The 20,698-nt window shown below is 51.2% G+C and overlaps 1 protein-coding gene across 1 annotated transcript; it reads right to left on the bottom strand.

The window, feature by feature from the left end:
- Nucleotides 1-6,347: 6,347 nt before the first annotated feature.
- Nucleotides 6,348-19,295, bottom strand: Bpifb6 (BPI fold containing family B member 6). Its single transcript, XM_052181537.1, has 15 exons — nt 19,196-19,295; nt 17,449-17,548; nt 16,491-16,595; nt 15,927-16,076; nt 15,711-15,765; nt 15,156-15,216; nt 14,418-14,509; nt 13,561-13,734; nt 10,686-10,736; nt 10,207-10,380; nt 9,798-9,865; nt 8,288-8,333; nt 7,542-7,605; nt 7,072-7,148; nt 6,348-6,480 (listed from the first exon to the last, which is right to left on the bottom strand). The coding sequence occupies exons 1-15, from the start codon at nt 19,293-19,295 to the stop codon at nt 6,448-6,450; spliced, it is 1,350 nt and encodes a 449-aa protein (XP_052037497.1). The 3' UTR covers nt 6,348-6,447.
- Nucleotides 19,296-20,698: the final 1,403 nt, after the last annotated feature.

Raw genomic sequence — 20,698 nt, 5'->3', positions numbered from 1 at the left:
TGGGATGTTGTTTATTGAGAGACACTCCTCACAAGTTGCATTTATGCAAATGTATCCATATCCTTGCTGGCCAACTCTGTAAGCTACAGGAAGGAGGGGACTGGGTCTTGGGTCCCAGTGTGGCTCCCATGTGCACTGGAAAAGTGCCTGTCACAGGGTAAGGATGGGACCGAGTAACTCTTCACTCACCAAGTTCTGTTGCAGACAGTGTCAACATAGAGCAGGCACCACACGACCCAGCAACAAATTTGACTGTACATCTTGTTTACTAAGATGTGACCCTGAGTGACCTAGGGTCACTCACAGAAGGAAATACCACCATAGTAGGAGATCCGTTAGAGAGGGGGAGGTTAGCCTGGATCTCTATGTGGGCCTTTCTGACCCCAGCCCAGTCAGCCCTGCCTTGGCCTTATATAGCAAGGGCCCCAAATCTGTAAGATGGGAGAAATTCCATCCTGCTACCCTCTAAGTACTCCTAGGCCTCTCTTCCCTCAGAGTAATTCATTCTGTGCCCATTGTCCAGATGGGCAGCAAGAGACGCAGTCTGTGGAGGGGATTAGCATGGGAGCAGGTCACCAGGGCCACCTTACCAGCCTGTTCCTCCTGCTCTGTAGGTGGGGTCCCAGCCTCCTGCCAGCCTCTCTACACCTGAGCCGAGGGGCGGCCCTTATATACCCACAGCAGCTTGGGGAGACAAAGGGGTCACAGCCGCCAGAAACCCGTCAGTATGTCAAGTCGGGAGCAAATTGCGGTTTTCCCGGAGGGCTTGAACTAAGCCTTCCTTCTTCTGCAAGGAGAGCCAGGGGCTGGGGTCAGCGCCCAAGGGCTGGAAAAAATGCACAGGGGCCCCAGAGGCCAGCCTCTCCCCCCCCTCCCGGCTGGGATAGGTGAGGCTCGGGCAACCCCAGGGAGCTCCCTTTGAGTCCCAACAGCCACTCCAGTAGTGCAGGGTCCACCTTGACTCACTTGCCCACCATCCTAAAAGGCCTAGAGGGAAGGAAGCTGCTTAGAGCAACTGGACTCGCCTGATCCCTCATCCAGCCACAAGTCTAGCACAGAGAAGTCCAGGCCTGGGGAGTGGAAGTGGGGCCTGCTTGGGCAAGGGCCACCAGCTCCAACTATCCCTCATGGCTTGGGACCCCCAGGACTCCAAAGCAGGCAGGGTCAGGAGAATAGCACATTCAGTCAGTCAGTCAGTCAGTCTGGGTCAGTCAGTCAGTCAGCCAGTCACTCTACAGCAGGCACTTGTGGGGAGCCTATTGTTTACCAGATGTAGGGTACCCCTATGAACAGAAGAGCGACCATGCTCCCGGGGGCTGCCACACCATTTGGGGTTTTAGCAGCCATAAATTAAAAATGTCAAATGATAATAAAATGAATCTTTACAGTGTGATTCATTTAACCACACACAGAGTCAGTGTATTCCCATTTAATGTGCCCTGAGCAGACAGTGGGGATGGGGGTGGGGCTTTCCCTCCTTCTCCCATATTTTACCATATCTACTTGCAATACTCCAAATTTGCAAGTCAACAATGACAGCCTGTAAGCACACAGCTCCGAAGGGAACAGACACACACACACACACACACACACACACACACACACGGCAGTCAGAACCATCCAGGGCCATAAACCAAGACTATAAGTGGGGTTGGGGGTACTAGATACAGTCAGATACCATGAGTGGGAATGGGACCAGATTGACCCATTGGTAATGGAAGGGAGTCTGATGGGTACTTGGGGAGGAGCTTGTCAGGCAAAGCAGTACTGAGCCCTGGGGTGAGTGCAGCACAGGAGCAGGGAGGCCAGTGGGAAGCATGGAGGTGTGACCTGGCAGGCTGCACTGTACACCCAAGGACTGTGGCTATTTATTTTTTCAATCTTTTTTTTTTTTTTTTTTGAGACAGGATCTCTCTGCAGCCCAGGCTGGCCTGGAACTTGTGACAATCTTTCCTCAGCCTATCCAGTGTCTGAGTCACAAGCCTGGCTGGCTTTGGGTTTTATATGCACCCAGTTCTTTAGGTTTCTGCCCCAGCATCACCTTCTCCAAGAAGGCGCCTGGAACTCTGAACTGAACGAGGTGCCACCTCTGAGCCCATCTCCATCCCCTGGGCCTTCCTGTCTGAGAGCCTGTGATGTCTCAGGTGGTCACTGTGCATCTGTGGGGTGCCCTTCAGGGCCTTCCTGGGAGATGTTCCTCAGACATGTGTCTCTGAACAGAAAGTGTCTTGGAATACAGGATCAGAACAGAAAGGGGCCCTGGGTTCCAAGGGTGTAGCTTGATGGACTTTAAAACTTGATGCTTACAAAATCCCCTGGTCACCCCTCCAAATGATGGCCCACCAAACTTTACCACCGTCCTGACACAGTGGCTGGGGTATAGAGTACAATGATGTCCATTCCTTCTGTGAGCGCCTTCCTCCTGCACACTCTGTGCCCACACATGTGCTTTCATACGGCCATGTGAGGGGCGGTCGGTATCTCTCTGCCGGGGGCCACTCCACACATGGATTCTCCATCCATGGCCGTCTTCTGTTCACAAGCATTGGGCCTTCTGATAGTTGGCTATTATGAATGAAGCTACAATGTACATTGTCTTACATCTTGCTATGAACATGTGCTGGTACTTTCCATTTCTTGGGTGAAGAGTTAAGAGCAGAGTCCACAAGTCTGCTCACAAGCCCGAGTAGGAGTGAGGGACTACTGTGTATGACCACAACAGTTATGCCTCTCCTGAGTGACCGTACTAAGTGATCCATGCCCCCTCAGGTGTGTGAGTGCCACCAGTGCTGCTGCACCGTGCCTCCCAGCACCTGTAGCCACAATGCCTTGAAGACATCCTGAAGGAAAAAGAAGGAACAGCGCCTCCCTCATTCATTCCCTGACTACGCAGTCTCTGCATGTGCAGCCACACCTGGTGCCATCCTGACCCAGTGACCTTAATTCTATTATCCTGTCCTGCCCTACCAGGAGCCACGGGCAGGCCAAAGGAAAGCAGCCTCAGTCTCCAAGTTACTGCCCACCCAATGAACTACATAGACATGAAGGATCCAGGGAACCACTTATAGAAGGGCACAGGCGCTACTGCCTTTCGTGATCGTTATTTAGCATGTCACGAGGACTGGTGTGCATCTGAAATCAGCCTAAACTAAAAGCGGCAACACACCTGAGCCCTCCCATTCCACACTCACCATCCTGACCTGCCTAGCCCAGCCTCTTAGAAGGCAAGAAAATGGAACTAGTCTCTGGCTTGCTTGCTACCTTTTCCCTTTTGAGTCTATACCCCTTGCCCCAAGGTCTCCATCCCTACTTGCAGCCCAGGCATTCCCTGCTACTTCCTGCAGGGTCGGGGAGTGGGCTTGTCTGTGGAGGCAATGCATTAAAATGCCATCTCTGGGTCCTACTTTTCACAGACCTCACCCAGCAGGCTGAGAGCAGAGAACTGTTGTAGCCTTTGCGTTAGGGAAGGTGGTGTGCAGGCCTGGAGGTGGTTGTGCTGAAAGACTCCCTCCCTGGCATTGGCACCTGGGCATCCCGAGGGTTTGTCCTTAATGGCTGACACACCTAGCAGAGCCAGTTTTTACCACCTGCAACGGGCTCACCTCCTGAGATTGCTCCTACTGCATGCAGACTGGCCCTGGACAAGAACATTAGGGAATACAGGAGGCAAGAGTGCTGGAGGCTCCTGTGATGGTAACATCCTAGAAGGCTTTGGGTGAGCAGTGGACAGAGGATCGGCGGGACACTACTTTGAGGAGCATCACTATGTCCTTTCAAGGCTGGCTAGCATGGCAGGTCCCTGGAGCTTGGTAGCTGTGGCTCAGCATTGAAGACCTAGCTCAGCTCCCTGCCTACTCTGGGACCTTGCACCTCAGTTTCTTTACACAATATATCCAGTGCTCGGAACTTAAGAGAGGAGCGGGGAAGAGACTGGGACTCAGATGAGTTCAAACCCAGCCTCCCATACACATGTGAGTCCTCAGGGAAGTTGTCTCATTTCCCCTTCATGGGCTAGGGTTGGGGAGTCTTGAAAGGTGAGAGAGTCCAGAGGCAGAGGACATCTTTCATAGATCCCCCCAGGAGAAGGGTCATAGGGCAGGACTCCCTTGCCTGGTCTGTGTTCTTCTCAGAGCCAATCTGAAGTGTCTGACCACACAGCCAGCATCCAGACCTTTTCCTACAATACAAGACCTATACAGGGACTGCCATGTGTCAGAGGCCACCCTGTGCTAGCGTCCCAATAGAACCCAGGCCTTCCCTCTAACAGCATTGAGCCTTGCCTTCCCAGTTGCACACCGGACCTGGGAAGGTGGCTGTGAGGCTGTAAGTGGCCGTGTATTCTTGGACACACAGGAACAGAGTTAAAGCAAGGGAGGAGACTCTGACATGCCCGTGTCAAGTGTCACCACCCATGGATTAACTAGACACCAGGACCTACCAGCACTGCCTCAAGGTTGCTATTGTCCCGCAGCCCAGAGGATGACGGCTGATGGGATTAGGTGGTGGTGAAGGACAAGGGCATGGCCCTGGCATCCGGGCCTTCCTCCTCTGTGGTGTGGATCCATGCCAGACTGGAGCAGGGCCACCTGCTAGGCCCCATAGGCTTGAGAAACACTGGCCTCCTGGCCAGCCTCTGCATACACACAGACATGCGTGTGCCAAACTTAAGAGCACCCAGAACCATCTGTCCCCAACTCCCACATCGAGACTTGTCATATGCAGGCACAAGTGTTGTGACAGATGTACACCCCAGAGTATAGGTTCCCAGACACTAAGCCGACACCCTGATGATCTCTGGGACTTAGCAACAGTAAGTCATAAAAAGTGTCAAATACACGTGTTTTTCAAAGATGTGGCTGGTTTTGTTTGATTTTTATGCTCTAGCAGGTTATACTAACTTTTGGCATCAATTTAAAATATATACATTTAATTTAGCTATGTTTAAATGTGCATTTAGATTCAAAAGAGTCAATTTAAAAATCATGAAAGTTAGGGAAGTTGTTTGATGGTAGAGCACTTGTCTGGCTTATAGTAAGAGAGAAACACACACACACACTCCCAAGAAAAGTGATGGGAGACAGAGGGAGGCACAGAAACACTCTGTCCAGGTTGTGTGTCAGTGGGCTGCAGTGGGGGGGAAGAACCTAGACACTGCACACACTGTGGACACAGGCAAACACTGCACACACACACAGGCCCCTCTTACACGTGGCCTGCTGGTATTAATGCTGGCCCCAGATCCCAAAGCCACAGTACACAGCCAGACACTGACACTTTCCATGATGCCCAGCCACACCCTGGCCCACAGACACCTGCTCAGATTCCTGCGGCCTCAAAGCCACACTTGAGCTAGCATTTTTTATGCCAGATACTATCCACGCACTCCCTCTGGTGCCATTTACAAAAGCTTTGCAGCCTGCTGAGATTGCTTCTGGCATCATCTGTGGTGCAGGTGAGGAAAACAAGGCTCCCATTAGTGCCATGATTCAACCAAAACACTTGGCAAAGAGGCAGAACTGAGTTGAGCCAAGGCAGACCAGCTGCAGAGTCCAAGTTTGAATCCCAGCCTGTGCTCTGGTGTGCCCTGCTGTGCCCTGTTGTGTCCTAGTGTGTGCAGATGTGCCCTAGAGTGCCCCAATGTGTCCTGCTGTTCCCTAATGTGCCCTGATGTGCCCTAGTGTGTCTCTAATATGTGCTAGTATGCCCCGATGTGCTCTGACGTACCCCTGATGTGCCCTGGTGTGCCCTGGTGTGTGCTCTGGTGTGCTAGAGTGCCATGGTGTGCTCTGATGTACCCCTTATGTACCCCTGATGTGCCCCCTGTGCCCTGATGTGCCAATCAAGCCACTATGAGCCTCAACCCTCCCTGTTGTGAAATGCTGACAGTCACCTCCCTAGACTATAAGGACTAACAGAGATAACATGGAGAGAACCCTGAGGGTGCAGGCTTCACATGAATAGAGGCATTTTCAGGTTACAAAGTCCTGGGGCACAGCGCTGAAGCAGTGGGATGGCCTGGTGTGCCCTGGTGTGCCCTGGTGTGCCCTGGTGTGCCCACACACAGTAGGATGGCCCCACCTGTCTCCCCCATGGGCTCCAGATAAATAAAAGCAAGAAAAGCATGGAGAGTAACTACAAGCACACCCGCCTAGCTCACCCCAGGGCTGAGCCAGGCACTTCAGATCCCAAGCTGGTCCTAGACCCTAAAACGCATCATAGGGGACTAAAAATCACATCTTCATTGGCTACAAAAAAGAGACAGAAACACTGAACGTGTGTAAGGGTCTTCCTCCTGTTTATTGCTGAGGCCTATCAGACCTCGTACTTTCTCCTGATCACAGGAAGTAACCGTTGGTGGCAGGGGCAGGCCCATCTGGCTCACATCTGGGCTCCTCTGCTGGTTTAGAACAATGGCAGATGAAGGCAGTTGGTAAGCGTCTTGCATGATCATTCCATCTTCAAGCCCAGCACCAGGGCATCCTGATAGGAGAAAAGAGCTGGGTGAAGAAGGCGTTGGGAGTGGCAAAGGGGCCATCCGGGGTCAGGAACAGATGGAGCCAGCCATGGTGGGGAGATGGGAAACAACACTATATAAGCAAAGGCCTCATGGCCTGGAAGGTACCTTTGCTCCATCTGAGCCTTAATTTTCTCTACTTTCAAATAGGAACACACCCTGCAACCTCGTAGAGTAGAGAGGGAGCATGCAAGAAATGTCCACTTAATACTCCATGGTCAAAGCCTGACATGCAATGACAAACTTGACTTACTAGATGCCTCTACGTTCATTGTCTCAGAAAATCAGGACTGCGCTATGAGGTTGATGCTCACATTCTCACCCCCATATAAAGCCAGAAAATGGGAGGGGGCATAGAGAGATCACGGTGGCAGAGTCAGAGGGTGAAGTATCCATGCAATCCTGGCCAAGGCCCTTGGTCTGGGGCTGAGGGATTACAGTGATGGCCCTCTGCCTTTCCCCACCTCCTCCCTCCAGGTGGCCAGAGGTCAGCTCTTGCTGATCACCCATTGTCTAAATGTGTCTGTGGACATGGCCTCCCCAAGCCTCTCCCTCACCTCTACTATGTCCAACTCAGCCAGGTTGTAATTGATAGCCAGAAGGTCTGGGAGTGGAAGCCCAACACGGAGTGCATCTGAGAAAGAAATAGAGGGAGAGTCATCTTGGCCCAGCTACTTGGCAATTAATAAAGAGGCTGCTTAGAGAAGAGTGGGAGAGATTCGTGTAGGAACTGATGCTGTGATCGATCCGTGATGTCTGCTGGCTACACAGGCAGAGAGCACCCATTTGCCCTGTATTTGTAACACAGGCCAAAATTCTCACTCATGGTGGAAGGTCAAAGGCGGGGGTGGGGGGGTTGGTCTCAGAGCCCAAATGGTGAGATGGGTTTTTGTTTCCAAGAAGGTGACATTAAGACTACATTGGCCTCAATGCTTAGGCATTGGTCATCGACTCCCAGGTCTTTGGGACCACAGAGGTGGAAGCCTCCCTTTGGTGAAGGATATCCTGATTCTTGGAGAAGCCTCACCGTTCACCACAGGGATGTAGGCCTTCTGGAGATAATCAGTGACGAAACCAGATAACTCCGTCTCCTGGAAGAGACAGATGGGAAAAGACCCCAATACAGTTGAGCACCCCTCCTCTGCCTACCCTCACCTAGGTCTGAAGAACACAAGGAAAGGACATCAAGGACAGCAAATAACTTGTCCAGACAGCCTGGGGGTCAGGCCCTTCCTTGTTCCTAATCCCTGTTCAGGTGGCATACAGGGCACTGTGTCATGAGAAATGAGGACACTCAGGAGTCAGGAGGGGCTATGTGTTCTGTGCTACTGGTCTGATACAAAACTCAGGTCTCAGACTGACCGTACATCACCACCTCCTATGAGTTGTGGCAGCTCTAACTCCTGGGCTTCTAGGAGAGCTCATGTGTCCACATAGGGTATTTCCTGATGTCATATTAGTATCTGATGGATTGGCTGCTGTGATGGGACCCTGTGGCTAGAACATAAAAATAGCAGCCTGGCCAATCAAGGCCATCCAGGCCGTTCCCCCGGTGATACTTCTATAATCAACCCATAGAGATGACCAGATTCTATCTGGGAAAGGGAACAAGGACTCAGAAAGGTTAAGGACCTTCCCCCAGGTCTGATGATGTGTCAGGAGCCCCACAGCGTGTAAGTGTCTTGCTCTCTATTCTGGCTCATTATAGGGCCTGTCCCCTGCAGGCTGACTGTCGCCTTCAGATGACCAGGCAGAAGCACTTCGGACACTTACGTGGAAATCGCCAATTGAAGAAGATTCCCGGGACAGGCTCAATAAACTATGAAGGAGGGAGAGGGTAGAGGAGGTGTGGTCAGTGCTACTGAGAAAGGAGTTCCTCACCTCACAGCTGCCTACAGGTGTCCCTTCTGCAGTCTGCTTCTGGTTGACAGTGATAGGATGGTTGACACCTATATTACCTCTCATTCTGTCCTCACAGAGCCCCCTCCTGAATGGCCTCACATGAACCCTGCTGTCCCCAATTCTGGGTTCTAGGTCATGTCCACCACTCCATTCACAACCCAACAGGCCAGACTCAGATCCTTGAAGAACACAAGGAAGTGTTTCCCTTCCCCTCTCCAACACAGCTCCCAGGAGACACTAAGACACACCAGCAGCAGGACAGGCCATGGATGGCCGTCTGGATTCTGCATGTTCAAACCCCCATCTCAGCAGACTCTGGATCTCCACAGACATTTCAGGCCAGCCACATGGGCAAACAAACCCCAGAAGAGACAACAGCCCAGGACCAGGACACCCAAACAATCTATCTCTTGGTAAGTATGATTGGTCTAGCCTTGCCCACCTGACCCAAAATGAGACTCCAAAGCCTTGGTGACTATGAAAACTCCTGGTCCAGGGCACCTCTTGTTCTTAGGTTCCTTTACTACCTAGTGGGGAGGATCTAACCAGCAAAGAGCTCAGCAGAGAACGGGAATGAGGGAGCACTTTGTGGGCCCGGATCCCACCATGCCTGAAGCAGACAAACAACTTTATATCATGTGAGCCGAAAGTTTCCCTCTCAGGCTGTAAAGCAGTTCCAGCTGGAACTCTGCTATTGCTGTTGAAAGAATCCTGACATAATTTAAGTCAGATGAATTACTGAGACAAGAACAGGAATCAGTGAGTGACTGGGTGGAACCAGGTGTGACGAGTCCTTCCCTCAGGGTATAGGAATAAAACAGGATGTGGAAGTGAGGTACACGGCCAGCACTTCCCTAGGGAAAGCAGGTAGAGCTAAAGACACCCTGGAGGAAGTAGCATTTGAACTGGGCTGACTCATTTGGAAGAAATGATGAAGGCCTCTGGAGAAGACCAAGGTCCAGAACCAAACTCACAGTGGAAGGAAGAGCACAGTGTAAGAGCAAGGGCAGAAGATTTGAGAAAGGCTCCGAGTGTCAAGTGAAAATTTAAGAGAAGACCATGTAGGCAGTGTGTAATCATTTGGGGTTCTAGGGCAGGCTAAACGGCCAGCACAGCCTGGTAGTGTGGACCATAGTGGACAGATCTTGGTAGGAACATGGATGGGTCTGGGTGAGAACCTGGAACTGGAGCCCAAGAGGCGTCACCAGAATGGACAAGAGGAAAAACAGACAGTGGCCAGGGGACTACAGTGACGGTGGGATAGAGGTGCGCTTATCCACCAGTCTGTGTGATAGACGGTGTGGAGAGGGAGAAGGGCATGCAGCCAGGAATAGAGCCAAGGCTACCACAGGGAAGTCATCATGGGACCAAAAGCTCCTACCTGTCCAGAGAGGTGGCCATCTGCAGCAGGTTCTCCTGCACTGAGTAGTGGATTTCCAGTCCAATGTGCTAGCATGGGGGAAGGAGCAGAGAAGGCAATGGGTCTTTCATGGTTGCCTCGACTTCCTGTCCTGTCCCAGGACTGAGCCCAGCAGCCTCTCCACACCCCTAGCCCAGGATCTTTGACTCTCCTTCCCCTGGATCAGCATGAACTTTCAAAAGGACCTGGCCCATGGTTAATGTCTGCACATGGTCATAACTGGTCCTGGCCTTTGCCCTCTGTTCAGGGTATTCCCCAAGCTCCTTAACATCAGGTCCCTCCATTTGTGTCTTGACTCTTAACTAAAACCCTAGCACCCTCTAATAAAGTGTCCCTACGGCAAGAGCGGCTACTGATGGTCCCCACTCACGGCTTCCAAGCGGAAGAGTGACTTCGGGTGCTTGCCGTGTCTACGCGCTGCAAACATCTCCAAGCTGCAGTGGAGGTGCATCAGGCTCTTTCCGGCCTTCATAGTAACCTTGGGGGGTTTGTTTATCTTGACCTTGATCAGCAAAGGCTTTGGTTTGTGGTATGTCTTGGCCACCTGCAAAGGCCAAGGCACAGTCTTTTGGATTTCAGTCAAAGGATGTCTCAGAAAGCGGCTGGTTCTGCCAGAACTCCAATATGTGAAATTCTGGTTGTGTCTCTTAAGAAATGAAAGGGGCAAAACACATATTTTGGCTATTTTTGTGCTAGATACAGAACTCACAAAACATTAAAGATAAGCTGTCTCTGGGCCAGATCTAAGAAGAGGTGGGCCTGCACGCTGAGTAGCTGCCTCCCAAGTCACTCCCCTGTGCCTGGAGAGAAGAGTGTGTGCAGTTGGTCACAAGTGACCAGGGCACTCACCTGTGGGATGAAGCCAGCTAGTGTCCTGGTGGTTTGTGGCAGCTTACCAACCTACAAATCAAAGTCAAAGTGGGCACTGTGTAAAACTGAGTCATCCCAGCATCCATCTCTGCCTCAGGAAGGTAGGGTGTCGGAGTCTCCCTTCCCTGGCACACACAATTCTGTGCTCAGCTAGGGGAGGAGCCTCACACACCCCAGTGCCTGTGGCTCCTGACCAAGGTCAAATGCTGAGAAAAAGCTGAATGGAAAAGCAGGAAGATAGGCGGGAAAATAGCCAGGTGTGGTGGATACCAAGGCAAGTTTATAGACAGGTAGGCAAACGGAAGGGCATCTCTGAAGAAGGAAATGGAAGAGACCTCAGAAAATGGAAAAAAATCCATGCTCATGGATTGACAGGATTAATATAATTAAAATGGCCATCTTGCCAAAAGCAATCTACAGATTCAACGCAATACCCATCAAAATCCCAACTCAGTTCTTCTTCATAGAGTTAGAAAGAACAATTCTCAAATTCATCTGGAATAACGAAAAACCCAGGATAGCTAAAACTATTCTCAACAACAAAAGAAATTCTGGGGGCATTAGTATCCCGGACCTCAAGCAATACTACAGAGCAATAGTGTTAAAAACTGCATGGTATTGGTACAGTGACAGGCAGGTGGACCAATGGAATAGGATTGAAGATCCAGAAATGAACCCACACACCTATGCTCACTTGACTTTCAACAAAGGAGCTGAAAACATCCAGTGGACAAAAGATAGCCTTTTCAACACGTGGTGTTGGTTCAACTGGAGGTCAGCATGCAGAAGAATGCAAATTGATCCATCCTTATCTCCTTGTACTAAGCTCAACTCCAAGTGGATCAAGGACCTCCACATAAAACCAGACACACTGAAACTAATAGAAAAGAAACTGGGAATGACCCTTGAGGACATGGACACAGGGGAAAAGTTCCTGAACAGAACATCAATAGCGTATGCTCTAAGATCAAGAATTGACAAATGGGACCTCATAAAATTACAAAGTTTCTGTAAGGCAAAGGACACCATCAAAAGGACAAATCAGCAACCAACAAATTGGGAAAAGATCTTCACCAACCCTACATCTGACAGAGGGCTAATATCCAATATATACAAAGAACTCAAAAAGTTAGACCCCAGAAAACCAAATAACTCAATTAAAAAATGGGGTACAGATCTAAACAAAGAATTTTCACCTGAAGAAATTCGGATGGCTGAAAGGCACCTTAAGAAGTGCTCAACATCATTAGTCATTAGGGAAATGCAAATCAAAACAACCCTGAGATTTCACCTCACGCCAGTCAGAATGGCTAAGATCAAAAACTCAAGAGAAAACAGGTGCTGGCAAGGATGTGGAGAAAGAGGAACACTCCTCCACTGCTGGTAGGGTTGCAAATTGGTACAACCACTCTGGAAATCAGTCTGGTGGTTCCTCAGAAAACTGGGCATGTCACTTCCGGAGGACCCTGCTATACCACTCCTGGGCATATACCCAGAGGATTCCCCAGCATGTAATAAGATACATGCTCCACTATGTTCTTAGCAGCCCTATTTATAATAGCCAGAAGCTGGAAAGAACCCAGGTGTCCCTCAATGGAGGAATGGATACAAAAAATGTGGTGCATATACACAATGGAGTACTATTCAGCCATTAGAAACAATGAATTCATGGAATTCTTAGACAAATGGATGGAGCTGGAGAACATCATACTAAGTGAGGTAACCCAGTCTCAAAAGATCAATCATGGTATGCACTCACTGATAAGCGGATATTAGCTTAGAAACTTGGAATACCCAAGACATAATCCACATGTCAAATGATGTCCAAGAAGAGCGGAGGAGTGGCTCCTGGTTCTGGAAAGGCTCAATGCAGCAGTGTAAGGCAATACCAGAACAGGGAAGTGGGAAGGGGTAGATGGGGGAACAGGGGGAGGGAAGAGGACTTAAGGGTCTTTTGGGGAGTGGGGATCAAGGAAAGGGGAAATCATTTGAAATGTAAATAAAAATATGTCGAATAAAATAAAACAGATGAATGACAGAATGTGAGAGGATGGGTAGATGAGTGGATGGAATTGTGGCGGAGCTGTGTGGGTGACCGTGAGTGGGATGGGTCACTGAGGAGAAACCAGACGGTGCCTAGGAAGAAAATGGATTAGTGATGATGAGTGAGCCGTGAGTGGATGGTGAGGGAGGGCTGGTAAGATGGTGGACTGGGGCAATGGAGGAGGGAAGGATGAACAGGTGGGTAGGGTGGACCCTGGCTGGGCGAACCCATGAGTGGCAGAAAGGACAATGCCAGATGTGTGTTAATGATGGCAGAGAGGTGCACTTACCCACCAGCCTGTGGTGGTAAGGGCATAGAAGAAGAGTGTGAGGTGGGGAACTGAAGCAGGTTGTGAAGACACAGTGGATAGTGATGCTTTGGGTAAAAGGAAAGCGATGGCTGCAAGAACCTGAGAAATGTGGGGGCAGGGCAGGGATCTCTGAGGGGGTAAAACCTCTTGCCGCACAAGCCTTGACCTGATCCCAGGCCCTGGAACCCCCGGTGGAAGGAGAGAACCAACAGAAAGTTATCGTCTGACCTCCACAAGTTTTTAAACTTTGAAGAAAAGAGATGTAGGCGGACCACTAAGCGGTTGGTTGTATGGAAGGTCGGATATGCACGAGGTTAGACACAGGTCACATGGGCACAGGAGTGAGTGATAGGCAGGGGTAACTGCCATTGAAACCCCAAGCAGCTCCACATCTCCTGTGACAGTTTTGCATCCGACTTCTGGACTATTCCCAGGTGCCCCAGGCAGGCAGAGCCTGGCACTCCAGGAGCAGAAGCGGGTGGGGTGTGGTGGCAGCTCACCCTCTTGTCCTTGAGTTTCACTTCCAAGGACTTCTGCAGAAGGGCCAGCTCAGCTGTGAGGAAGGTGGCTGGGAGCAGCAGCTGCGAGTCCTTGGCTGGACCCTCAGGGAACTCTGGGGCTGACCCGTTAGCGGCAAGCTGGATACGTTGGCCTCCCTGAAGCTGCACCACAGGCTAGGGTACAATAGGAAGCACGCAGCGTCAGCCATGCAGGAATGAAGGCAGGGCAGGCTGGGTTCTCTATTCACTGAGGCTCAAGTCGGACCTCAAGCCAGCAAGACAGAGATGAGCGGGTTGCAGGTGGGTGGGTGTGGCTTGAGAGGACAAGAGCATGAGTCACAAGGTCCCTGGCAGTTTCTCCTAAGAGCACTTAAGTCACCTTCATGGCTCTGACTCTGGCTTGGGGCATTTGCGCAAACTGTGCTATGACTCCTACTGCATCATTCTCACAAGCAAAGAGGGTGGCCCAGCCCGGCAGGAAGAAGGGGGGCGGGACTTCCTGGTCCTATTATCTCCATCCTTACAAGTTCATCGTTGGTCACCTGGGGCTTGCTCATGTAAGTGAGAACTGAACTCTGCCACTAACTCACTGCAGAAGCCTCTTTAAGCATGGTCTCTTCCCAGTCTCAGTGTCCCCATCTATACAGTGGCAGGGCATAGCCACGCTCTGAGAGACATACATGGTCCTGCAACAAATGAGACTGTAGCCACCAGGCCCAGCAGCTTCACCTCTAGCAGAGTGAGGGTCCTCAGAGCAAGGCTCCTACTCACCGCCTCCCAGCCACCTGTCAGATAGAAGCAGTCACAACATCCCCGCCAAGCCTGAGCTCAGTGCCCTGGGGACCCTCACTACTTACACTAAAGTCCACCTGGACGTGGCTAGCTGTAGTGGTTGGTGGGGATGTCAGGGCATATTTGACAGTGCCCATCTGGTCCACGGGCATGGGATCTGTGGAGAAGAGGTTCCACTCAGATGGGCACCAGCCCATCTGGCAGCTAGAAAAGTCAAATGCAGCCACTGCTCCTGAGCCTGCCTGTCCCTCTGTGCGACCCAAGAAGTAGCATAAACCTGGACCTGCTGTTCTGCTGGCCCAGACTCCTGCATTCATCAGGGCCCTTTCAATAGCAATAATGCACATGAGATGGGAATTATGAGATGTCCACACATGAGTAAATGTTGACTGGGGGACGTGAAGTGACTTCTCCCAGACCCCACTGCTGAGGACACTCAGACAGGGAAGGGACTTTAGGTTCAGCCATTAGGACTTCCATTTTCACACCCTGAGGTCCCTGTGGTAGAGACAGCAGACCTCTTCAACAAAAGACTCAGGAATGCCCAGTCAGGACAACCTATCAGGTCATGAGGTCTGGGGTTGTGTTCAGAGTGGCTGCCATGGAAGTCAGGAGGAGAAATGAAAGGACCCAGGCACTCCTTGGGGTTTCAGGCTTCTCATTTAGACAGTGGGGGAAACATCATGATCTCAGCCATCTTCTTGTCCTGGAGACAGGCTGGAAGCAGCTATGTGAATGGAAGGGCATGGCCAGCGAAATCAAGCTAATCTGACACCCTGTGTGGAAGAAGGCTGTTCTCTCACCAGTCAAATTGATCCATTTCTTGTTCACATATACCAGGACAGCATCAATGGCTGGACACATCTGCAAGCGAAGAAGGCACCATCCTAAGTAGGTTATACACAAGGAGGCTCCACAGTACTCCATGGGGAATCCTAAGAACCCTGGCAGGGCTTGGGGCAGGAGGCAGGGGGCAGGGGCCAGGAGGAAGGGGGAAGGGGTAGGGGGAAGGGGAAGAGGCCAGGAGACACTGAGGCTCAAGTCATGAGACTAGCAACACCAGAGCCAGTATTGGAATCCAAATTATTTCACAGTATGCAAAATTACCAAGGACTCATGCCCTTGGACTGGCCATCTGAGCAATGTTGAACACACTCTGTGCTGCCTATGCCTATGCCTGTGCCTATGTCTGTGCAGACATCACTAGATGATCATTGTGCTTCTTCCTCCTGAGCCAGCCACAGACTCTGAACTCCTCTTAGCCACTCTCAACATATCAAGATCACTGACTAAGGGCAAAGGCTTTGGCCACAGCAGTCCCACCAAGAAAGGATAGAAGCTTGCTCAGGGCGACTCACCAGGCCAGGGAGGACTTTACGCAGGGTACTGTCCACAAACTTGTTGATGGCCTTGCTGAGACACAGGCATGGGGAACCAGGTGAACAGGGCATCAATGACACCAAATGGGACAGAGGACACAAGGGACATGGTTACAGGAGTTGAGCGGCCCAGGAAGAGGAACGGTGGGGAGGAGCAGTGAGGGCCCCATGCTCCCCAGACACGGGACCCCTTACTTGTTAGGCAGATTGGTCTTCACGCTGACCAGGATGACCTCACAGCCCTCACTCCTGAACATGGGGGTGCCTGTCCCCTCATCTTGCAGAAGCCGATCGGTGGCTGTAATGTTGAGGACCACGTTGATCTCCATGTTCCCTCCCGTGAAGCTGGAAGACCAAGCAGGCAACACTCTGGGTATCTATCCCCACTCCTTTTGCCCATACTCAGAACCGGAGAAGGCAGAGGGCAGGATCTACCCCCACATGGTGAAAAGCCAGAATGGGGCCTACTCACAACCACACAATGGACCTGTCCATTCCCATTACTTCCATGAGCTCTTACACATCTGAAACTTTGCTCAGCTGTAACCCCCTCCCCAGACTCTCCCTGACCTCTTCCCCCACTGCTCAGTCCAATCCCCTTCTGTGCCTCGCTTTACCTGGTTCCTGTCAACACAGAAACCAAGTGTACAGACACCTCAGATCCCAGGACCCACATAATGAGCAACCAATGAATATGTATGGAAAGGGTGAGACAAAGGGACAGTCCCCTCCCCCCAACTTCTCCACGCCCACACCAACCTCTTGCCAGTGATGGTCATGCCTGTGGACACACACTGGAAGATGCCCACTCCTGGTACAAAGCTCAATGTGATGACAGGCTCCAGGACATCCTTGACCTTCATACTGGGAGGGGCGCACATGAGCAGTGATAAGAACTGAGCAGGCAGGACTTAGGCCCTCAACGTGCTCCCCCGCCACCTCGCTGGGAGGCTGGGCGAACCTCTAGCCCGGTCTACTAGGACCTTCTGAAATGTAAACCAAAGGCTTGGACATGAAACACTGAGCAGAAAACCCTCGTGTGTGAGATGACACATGTGGCTGACTCTGAGTGACCTAGGGCTGTGTTCTTTCCCTCTTTGCCTCGATTTCTCCAACAAAAGATTAGGAAAGTTGGGTTGGATCCAGGTTTCTCAACAGTGTCACCTTTGATATTTGGAGCTTCCTGTCAACATAGAACCCACGCCATGTATACTAACAGCGCTGCCCTTCTCCTTTGCAAACTGAGACAACAAAACGATTCTCTGGGCATTGCCAAATATGCCCCTAGATACACAGTCACCTCTGGCTCAGAAACGTCATTTGAGAATCATGATTGCAAAGGTGTGGCACATAAACCTTCCCATCTGGGCTAACTGGACATTGCTAATCTATTCTAGTCCTGCTAAATCCAGGTAGTGCCTCCAAACCTTCCCCAGGACAGCAGTCCAGGAGCCCCAACCAGCTACGGTGCTAGCAAGGAGCCTGTTCCTCCCATTACTGGATGACTGTAGACACCTGTCCAGCTCTACCATTTGAAAACTGTTTTTCCATTTAATTTCATGGATATTCAGTGCGTTCACTTTCTTGTGTAAATGACTCCAGGCAAGAAGTTCCCAAAGCAGACTGAGGAGTCTCCAGATAATGCAGAAGAAATGCTTGCCTGCACCAAATGCCCCTCATGCCTCATCCCCCTGGGCCTATCCCGACCCCTGCTTACTTGCTGAGGCCTTTAATGGCCTTTGCCCCTGGCGGCGGATTGCTAGCCTCGGCGGCCATCTTCTCCAGGATGTGGCTCTCTTCCATGGCGCTCTGGACCTCTGGAGGAGAAAGGGGCCAACAGACTCTCAGCCAGCCGTCTGCTGCTCTTCTGTCCTTCAACAATTTCTCTGGCATCCTGGCCACTTATGACTACTTCCAGCCACCGTGCCCAACAAAGTTGTAGACCAGAGGTGAGCCACAGGCCCAGCTTCCGGCCTTTCCCAGCCTGGGGGGAAGTGACCAAGGGACAGCTGCCATCAAAGAAAAGTGCAAGAACCACATGAAGAGTTCAGGCAGAAAGGGGACAACTGCCAGAGGGAGGTGGCAGTATCTCCTGGTCCTTGGAAGAAGGATGGGGATCTTTAGTGGGCATGATGAGACACGGAACAAGCAAGTCAGGCAGAGGGCATGGCAAGGACAAAGATGAGAAGGAGGCAGGTCAGCCAGGGAAGAGGTGGCCTGAGACAGTGGGGGGCTGGGAGCATTGAAACAGGCCTAAGTGAGGAGAGAGAGGGGGGGGGACAGAAGGAGGGGGAGGGGCAGTGGGAAACCTAGCTAAAGGGTGAAGAGGTAGCTATGGGAACATAACCACGGAGGCGTGGAGTGACCGCATAGTGGATGACTGGAGTTCTCTTCTGGGAGATGGCCCCCAAAACTAGGGGTTTCAAACCTCAGATGATGTCCTGATCTCTCAGTCACTGAGCCACCAACCCAGCAGCATACGCTAGCTGGTCCAAGGCCCCCGGCACATATACAGCAAAGGACTGCCTGGTCTGGCCTCAGTGAGAGAAGATGCACCTAGCCCTTGAGAGACTTGAGGCCCCAGGAAATGAGAAGGCCTGGGGGAGGGGTGCAGGGTGTGGACAGATGGAACAAGAGGAATGGGATGCGGAACTGTTGAGGGCAGAACAGGAAGGGAATAATGACTGGACTGTAAAAAATTATTAAAGATAATTTTTCATAAAGAAAAGAAAAGAACCTCCCTCCATAGAGCCACAGGTTAATTTCCAGAGAGGGAGCAAATACTGAATAAGCTACCATCAACCCCTTGCACCTGAACTCAACTGTTTCACGGAGCTGGGCACAGGTGAGGAGAGAAAGAAGGGAAGAAGGAGGGGGAAGGGCAGGGGTCAGGCCAGGCGTAGAGGTAAAAACAGTGAGAAGAAAGAGAGAAACCTAGCTAAAGGGTGAGGAGGTAGATACGGGAAGACAACCACCATGGAGGCCTAGGGTCTCACGGAAAATGAGTCACGATAGACAAGGTTCCTCTCACATGTCAGAACCTGACACTGCCAGGGAAGAGCTGCCCGCGTTGTTTGTATTTCTCTACGTTACGAGTACACAGACAACATACACAGGGCACCAGACTTGCCTGGGCTCACACAGCAAGTCCACAGAGCTGGGATTTGACTCCCACCTGTCACCTCCACAGCCCGCGCGTGGTACCAGCCCCTTCCATTAGAGCAAAGAAGAGACTGGAAGGGAACAGGATTTATGACTCCATGTCTAACTTGAGGGGGCTTGGGAGGTTGGCTCATGTTCTCTGGGCCTCCACCCCCCTTCTGTAGAATGGGTCCCTGGGAGCAGCTCATTGTGACTAGATTGGCTTTGCAAATCCTAGATGTTCAAGCCCAGTGCTCTTGAGAAATCTCTACCTATCACCTGCCCCATGTCCCCTGGCCCAGCCCCAGGGCCCACTCACTCACCATGGTTCATAATGTCCATGCCCAACCTCAGAAGAACCCCAGGGTCAGCTTGAGTGCCAGCCAGCAGGCTACAGAGGACGAGGCACAGGCTCCACAGCATGCCTCCACTGTGTAGAAGGCCCAGAAATACTTCAGGGAGACTGTTCTCCCTAAATTCCCTTTTCCTATCGGCACAGACCAATGGCCAGCCAGCCGCACAGTCAGTGGGCGGGTCAGCTGCAGACTTGTGTGTGTGCAAGTGCAGCTCAGTGCCCACGGGAGTTCAAGTGCCCACAAGGAAAGCCCAACCCATCCGCATCAAGGAATTCACCCTGCAGTATGCACATAGCCACCAGGTCTCTCACTTCCTCCAGACCAACTTCACTACCTCTGCAACTCAAAACCCAACTCATCTCCTGAGGAACTGGAGGTCCCCTTCTAGCAAGGACAAAGGAACTCTGAAAAGTGTCTTCCAATTTCACCCATCTCATGGGTGGGCATACAGCCCTTCCAGAAGGCTTTCATTCCCAGGCCAGAGCCAATACCACACACTTTACTGGTGGTTCCAGGAGAACGGGAGGTCCCCTGAGACACAGTCTTGCCAAATGGGGAAACTGAGAGACAACACAAGAAGCCTCACAGCCAGAGAACACCAAGCCGACTGATGGTCTCCTATCTAGGTCCCTCCCTGTTCTTGAGAAATCCATGCTCTACCCTGGCCCTCCAGGAATCCTGTCTTCTACTTACCAACTCCCGAAGTCCTCCCAGCTGGAGCCAGGTATGTGGTTCAGGTCTGAGCTTTGACTGAAAGGAATCAAGAAGCTGGCCTGTGTCTTCCTGGAGAGGGAAGTGCCATCTGGACTTACTACAACACACTCAACCCACTGCTTTCCAACCCCCAAGCAAACCTCTCCTAAGCAAACCTTCCCAACCCAGGTATAAGGTTATATTCATTCATTCATTCATTCATTCATTTGTGTATTTGTTCGATTATTTGTTAATTCTTCCATTGGTTCATCTATTCACTTCTATGTTCATTTTTTACTTCATTAGTTCATACATTTGTTGATCTAGCCATTCATCTATTCATTTGTTCTTCCATTCACTCCTCTGTCCAATGATTCATTCACTCATACATTAGTTCACACATTCATTCATTTACTCATCACTCATCCATTCATTAATCTGTCCACTCATCTGTTCATTCATTTCTTCACTCATCCATTAGTTCAAGCATTCATTCATTCATTTATTCATCCATTGCCTCATCCAGCTCTTGCCTATGGCATATTGCTGCAAAGTGGCCCCTGCAGACAGTCCTGCTGCTTGTGGATCTGAAAATCTGGAGAGCAAGTTGGTGAGAAGAGTTAGCACGACAGTTCGATCAGAGAGCTGCTAAGGGGCCTGGGACCCAGAGGAGGAGAAGAAGCAGAGTCTGAGCAGAGGCAGAGCAGCCCTTTGGTCCTAAGTGAATGTGAAATCCATTGCAGCATTGCACGCCCGTCCCTAGCATTCACAGAGCCA

The sequence above is a fragment of the Apodemus sylvaticus genome, chromosome 5 (assembly GCF_947179515.1).
Source record: "Apodemus sylvaticus chromosome 5, mApoSyl1.1, whole genome shotgun sequence".
NCBI lineage: Eukaryota > Metazoa > Chordata > Mammalia > Rodentia > Muridae > Apodemus > Apodemus sylvaticus.
This window is presented reverse-complemented; position numbering and strand designations above follow the sequence as displayed.